At 33.7% G+C, this 6436-nt stretch overlaps 1 protein-coding gene across 2 annotated transcripts; it reads left to right on the plus strand.

Moving 5' to 3' along the window:
* Positions 1 to 383: 383 nt before the first annotated feature.
* LOC109021345 (ubiquitin-conjugating enzyme E2 11-like) lies at positions 384 to 3868 on the plus strand. Of its 2 annotated transcripts, none has more exons than XM_035687267.1 (5): positions 384 to 501; positions 1664 to 1740; positions 2313 to 2440; positions 3010 to 3114; positions 3641 to 3868. In XM_035687267.1, exons 2-5 carry the CDS (start codon positions 1671 to 1673, stop codon positions 3782 to 3784), a joined length of 447 nt encoding a protein of 148 aa, XP_035543160.1. In that variant the 5' UTR covers positions 384 to 501; positions 1664 to 1670; the 3' UTR covers positions 3785 to 3868. The 2 variants fall into 2 exon arrangements, with proteins under 2 accessions (XP_035543160.1, XP_035543161.1); XM_035687268.1 differs by lacking the exon at positions 384 to 501 and adding an exon at positions 599 to 681.
* The last annotated feature ends 2568 nt before the right edge of the window (positions 3869 to 6436 follow it).

Consider the following 6436-nt stretch of genomic DNA (forward strand, 5'->3'; position numbering starts at 1 on the left):
TATTTATTTAAATGGATGTTTTTAAAACTTAAGAGATGAAATATTATGTTTAGATAACTAATATTATTGTACGGTATAACTCCAGATGAGATGTTTTTATCTATATTAGCTAACCAAACCAGGCTTAATTACCTAGAAGTTTTGGCATTTCTCTGGAGAAATAATGGATTTCTTTGGTAGCACATATAATTCTATTTGGAATAGATTTTATAAATTCTTGTTTTTATAATATAATTATATCTAATTAATGCATTTAATATAATTATATCTAATTTATTTATTTAAATACCTAAATTATAAATAGATATATTTAAAGTGAACTTTTCTTATAGTTTATATAATAAAACAATTATTCAAGCGGCCTCTTTACATAAACCCATAAAAGCACGTCCGCTCAAAGCCCTAGGAATCCCAGACGAAAAGAAACGAAAAGAACTCTCAGACCCATCGTCGTGCTCTTAATCTGGTCCCCACTGAATCTGTAACCATTCATCAGTCCAGGTACATTCCCTCTGTATTTACGATCTTCTCCATATTCTCTAGAAACAATGTTTTTCATTTGCTTGGTCGTGGATTCAGTGTTTAAGGTGCTGCTGGTTGATCAAAATCTAACGTTCCTTTAGGATTTATACGTGTTCGTTGCCCTTTTCTTCTAGTTAAACGGTCACAGTCTAGTTGAAGGTTTAAAGGTTTACTTCTTGACCTTACGTGGTTTTTCTACAGATTGTTTTTACGGAATATGTTTGTTTTCTATTGAAATTTCCTTTTAATTATCGTTTTAAAATTATTTTGGTTTCTAGTTTTGAGAGATTATTGTTTTCTACGAGCACGTAACAATTCTGAATTTGTATATATGTGATTGTGTTGAGGTATATATCTAGTTTGTTTTTAGAAAATATCTAATTTCATTTAATTATTACAATTTTTTTAACTTTAAATAGAAAATAAAATAAACAATTCAATTTTTTCAAATTTCAAAATAAAAATAAAGAAATTTTATTTACAGTCCCTACTTAGAGACTGTATGTGCAGACCTTTTATTAAATAGAAAAAATTATTATTTTAGGAGGGATAATTTTGTAATTTTAAAAAATTTTAAAGATAAAATTATCTAGACTTGTATTATAATCTCTAAATAAAGATTATACCTAATATTGTTCATAAAAATAATATTAAAAAATATATTTAAATAATATTTTATTTAATTTTAATTTTAATTTATTTTATTTGTCTCATCAACGTAAGCTAGATGTTACTTCTTTGCATGTGTAAAAAGCTTTTGTTTTTATATATAATCTAGTGCGTCGCGAAATCCTAGGAAGTAATTTTGTCATTCTCTAGGTGACTGGTTGTGAACTTATTGCTCGGGTTCAACTGACGTCGAGTTTTTTGGTATTTTATTTTATTATTTTTTTTTTCTAATCGAGTTTTGGTCTTTATTCGATCCAAAGTTATGGGTCATTTCATTCAAGAATAACACATTGTCCAACAACTGTCGAGGTTTGTTTCACGCAGCATATATAATGTCCTTACGTACGATGCCTGCCAACGTGATTTTGCTGTTATTGAATGATGGAATTCCATTTCATTTTCTTTAAAATATTAATTTTGACTAAAGATGTATAGGAGTGAGAACCACTTTTTTGTGTTCCAAAATCTACAGGTCTGTGATGGCTGCAAAACGTATTAGTAAGGAGCTAAGGGATCTGCAGAAGGACCCTCCTGTTTCTTGCAGTGCTGGTTTGTGCCCAAGTTTCTCATTGTTTTTTTAATCCACTTCTATGTTTGTTGGCATTTACCATATAAGCGCTATATGCTTGAATCTTGATGAGGTATTTTTAATGATAAATTGTAAAAGAGGCGCACTTATAAAAAAAAAATTTGATTTATGTAGGAGAAGCCATTTTGTTTGTCTGCAAATGCATTTCTGAAGATACATAATAATGCAGTGTTTAGTATGGTAACAGTATATAGTTCTGAAATTTTAACATAATCATATATCTTTTCATAATGCCCTCAGAAAATTACCTCATAGGATTACTTTGATTGTCCAAGATACAAGTAGCTCGGGCCCACAACTCTCTCTGAACACCGAAGGCCTTTTTATCTGATAGCTGGAAGTCGAAGCTCCCAGCATTGTCAGACTTAAAACCCATAATGCTTGCACAAATATTGGGAAATATAAAAAAAAAAAAAAAAACTGATTTCATGTCATATGGAATGTTTCTCGTCTATTTAAATAGTTTTTTTATTTTTTAAGTAAAGTCTATTTAAATAGTATTTCATAATGTTCAAGTTTGATATCTTTACAGGCCCTGTTGGACGAGACATGTTTCATTGGCAAGCAACAATAATTGGCCCAGAGGGTAGCCTTTATGCTGGGGGTATGTTCTCGGTAAACATACACTTCCCACCAGATTACCCATTTAAGCCACCAAAGGTAAAGAATTACTGATCCTTTATGAATGTAGAGTTTTGAGGTGTTTCCATACGTATCACTACACTTGTCTTCCGGCCCGTGTGTGCGTGCCTTCTGATTTTATATGTTACTTTCCTTTGCAAGATTTAGTGGATCATATTAATTTGTAAGGGGATATATGTAAATTGAATTTAGAATATTATATATACTTTAATATAAGTGCAAGTGTTCTTTCGATTGTCATGACACCTAGGTTAGTGAATTGACCAATATGCCATTATACAATGTTAATGATCCCAGCTGATTCGTAGTTTCTTGCTTTAAATGTAGTTGTTTCTCTCTCTAGTTTTCCCAATTTTATTCAGAAATTGGCTGGAAATAAAAAACAAAAAAAAAACTTTTGAGAAAAAGAAAAGTAAAGAAACAAGACATTATATGCATATGCATTATATGTGTGTGTGTGTCTTGATTTTTTCAACAGTTGGCGTTTGATTATCTGTGAGCACTTGTGAATAGTAAAATCTCTTCATGCTTTGAGCGTATAGATATCTTAAGGGACATTTCACGAAACAACCTTAATGCTTTGGCAGGTATCCTTCAAAACAAAGGTTTTCCACCCTAACATCAACAGCAATGGAAGTATATGCCTTGATATTCTTAAAGAGCAGTGGAGCCCAGCTCTTACAGTTTCTAAGGTATTATTTTTCTGATATCTTTAGTTTCTTACCTATGCAATTCATCATGGTTATTGGGTTTGGTAATCCAGACTCTAGATGTTGTGGTTTTGGGCTTGACATTGTAAAAAGCCACTTCTAATATATCTAAATTACATAGAGAAAACTATCTTGCGCTCTATCAAACTACCATTGTTTTTTCAATTTGTACCCTCAACTACCTATAAAAAGAATTTATACCCTAAACTACAAAAGCTGCCAAACTACACCTTAAAGCTCCAAATTTTAGCAATTTGCACACTTAGTTAAGATATGAAAATTCAGATCGATGAAAGTAGGATATGTGACAATGTTTAAGGTCAATATTAATCCTTTAGTTAAGTTGCTATACTTTGACAGTTTAGGGTGTAAAAATTGACGATTTTAGTATTGTATATATACAAATTGAAAAAACAGTGATAGTTTGAGAGTGCAAAATATAATTTTCCCATTAGTTAGTGCTGACTAAAGAAATAAATTGTTTGTCTAATACAAGTACTGGTGACAGGTGCTATTGTCAATATGCTCATTGCTTACAGATCCAAACCCAGATGATCCTCTTGTCCCTGAGATTGCTCACATGTACAAGACCGACAGATCCAAGTATGAGGCTACTGCTCGAATTTGGACTGAGAAATATGCCAGCTCTTAATTTTCTTGAAATCAAGATGAATATATACAGTAATTTTGATTTGTCCATCTATTATCTTAATGAATCTTTATCCTTTTATATGAATACAAGGGTCTCTTAGAATTTGAGTTTTGTTTGTACATTCTTATTTCTGTTGTTGCATTCTTATAATCTGTTTTTGATTGATAAACAAAGTTTTATTGATCATAAGACTAGGCAAAAGCCCAAGTATACAAAACGTATTGGAAAATAATTTTCTAAGTTTATCCATTGATCCTTTCGATATTTGAAACTTCTTTCACTCATTTCCTTCCGAATACAACACCGTAGGCATATTAAGACCAGTTGTCATATTGCTGCAATATGACAACTACCCTGAATACCTTTCCAAGAAGTTAGGAGATCGATCATCTTCTTGGCATCATCCAAGTTAGTCTCACCTGAGTAAAGAATTCATCCTAAAAGGTTATAGCAATCTCACAAGAAGTAGTAGATGATCGATGGTCCATGGACTCCGCACTCTTTTTGCATGACAATGCTAATCTATGACAATGACTCAGCATTTCCTTAAACGAGTAATGTTAGATACAGTTATGAACTTTACAAGTGTCACACACTCCTTTAGAAAAAGAGTGAGATTCACTATTAAAAATTTGATTTTTTTTATGTGGATCCCATATTTACTCACTTTTTCAAAAGGAGTACGCGACGCTTGCACATTCTATGACTGCAAATATCATTTCTCTTTTTGGAGTGACATCAAGAAATCTTGTCTTCAACTCTCATACCCCTATACGAGTAGAGTATACTAGGTTATAGAACTCCGAAAATGTGTCAATTTTCCAATCTTGTGCATTTCTAAAGATTCTTAGATTCCATTGGAGAATACAATTGGATAGAACCAAGAGGTCCACAATCAAGGCTTCTTTCATTCTTACTATACTACATAATTCTGGATAAGTTTTCTTGAGAGACCTATCACCACATCATATGTCATGCCAATATTTGATTTTGGATATGTGACCCACCTCGAAGTGAATATTTCTAAAATATGTATCTCAACCTCTTTTTATGTAGTTCCAAAGCTCCACCTCATATGTCTCACTCACCTCATTTGAGCACCATCCTCTCCATACTTCACCCTAATTCAATTTTATGAGGTTTCTCTGCAAGCCCCCCTGGTGGTATCTCCAAAACCATTTTTCTAACAAAAATTTATTAAAATTTTGCAAATTCCTGATACCAAATCCTCCTGAAATAGGAGAGCATATAGTGACCCATATTTATCCCCCATAAGAAATTCCGCTGTAGTTTCTCCATGCAATGAGCAACCTTGGTGGGGAGTGGGAAATAATGATAGGAAGTAGGTCAGCAAGTTGGAAATAACACTTTTAATTAAAGTGACCCTGCCACTTTGGGATAACTAGATTATCTTCCAACTAGCCAATTTTCGCTCTATTTTCTCTAACAACATCCCAAATTGATTTCCATTTGATGGAGCACCAAAGGGTGGCCAAAACATTTCGACAAATAAAATATCTTGCATTCCAAAATGGAAGTCATACTTTCCACTTTAGGAACATCCCCCATTAGAACAACTCCTAATTTGACATAGTTCACTTTTAATTTCAAAACGGCTTCGAAGCATAGTAGAAGAACCCTCAAGGGTTGAATATGATCATTTCTAGCCAAACAAAACATTAGAGTGATTAGTGAACCTATATTTGTCTCCCCCACCAAGAATCCAAAACAAAAACCGCCCTCCATGCGACTTGAAATCATCTTGCTAAAGGCTTCTATTACAAAACTAAATGGTAGTGGGTATAGAGAATTACCTTATCTCAAGCCTCGTGAGCTTTTAAAGAACCCCATTGGAGTGCAATTCACCAAGATAAAGAAGCAAATGGTTAAAATACAATGGTTGATCTAGGAACACCATTTCGTAACAAAAAGCTACATCCCTCAAGCAAATAAAGCAAGAATTTATAATTGACTCTGTCATAGGCCTTTTTCATATTGAATTTGATAAAGAAAGATGGAAAAGAGGATGACTTTATGCAATTGTTCCATATTTATGCCATGGTCTATGACTATATACCATAACAATAAGACAAGAAGAAGAAAGGATTATGGCCTTTCCCCTCTTTCTTTCTAAGCAAGATACATTTATTGGATATTCAATCCAAGGTGTAAGGGGGTAAAATACACAAGGCCCAAAATGGCTTTCAAGACCTAGCCCATCAAAGGGGGGCCATCACTAAAAGACAAAATGAGTGAGAGAGAGAGGGGACAAGAAGGGACTCAGGGGTGAAGGTGTCTGGAAGCATGAATGTGTCAAGAGAAAGTGGGAAAGAGAGAGGGGGTCAGACACACAAAGCAGACATCCCTCTTCACCATCGTGGTGCAAGCATGAAGAGAGCCGAATAAAAGGGGCAGGGGTGCCTACGGACTCTTCGACTTCTTCTGACTTTTGGGACTTCTTCTTTAACCTAAAAGTTCCAGAGAGAACATCTTCTCCAGCAAATAGATCTATAGCTCACATTGTACAGTGAGAAATAAGAGGCTATGAGAGACTGTAAATAAGCTTATTACAGTGGAATCTCCCCTCCCCAAACCCCTGTAGACGTAAGCCTAATGCCGAACCATGAAAGTCTATGTGTTCATCTCTTCTTA

This window comes from Juglans regia, chromosome 2 (genome assembly GCF_001411555.2).
Source record: "Juglans regia cultivar Chandler chromosome 2, Walnut 2.0, whole genome shotgun sequence".
Taxonomy (NCBI): Eukaryota; Viridiplantae; Streptophyta; class Magnoliopsida; order Fagales; family Juglandaceae; genus Juglans; species Juglans regia.

Excerpts from the sequence above, each read along its gene's own strand:
- LOC109021345 (XM_035687267.1), top strand. The coding sequence starts at position 1,671 with ATGGCTGCAAAACGTATTAGTAAGGAGCTAAGGGATCTGCAGAAGGAC. Across the intron at positions 2,441-3,009 it reads ACCCATTTAAGCCACCAAAG|GTATCCTTCAAAACAAAGGT; the intron begins GTAAAGAATTAC and ends ATGCTTTGGCAG. Across the intron at positions 3,115-3,640 it reads CAGCTCTTACAGTTTCTAAG|GTGCTATTGTCAATATGCTC; the intron begins GTATTATTTTTC and ends TACTGGTGACAG.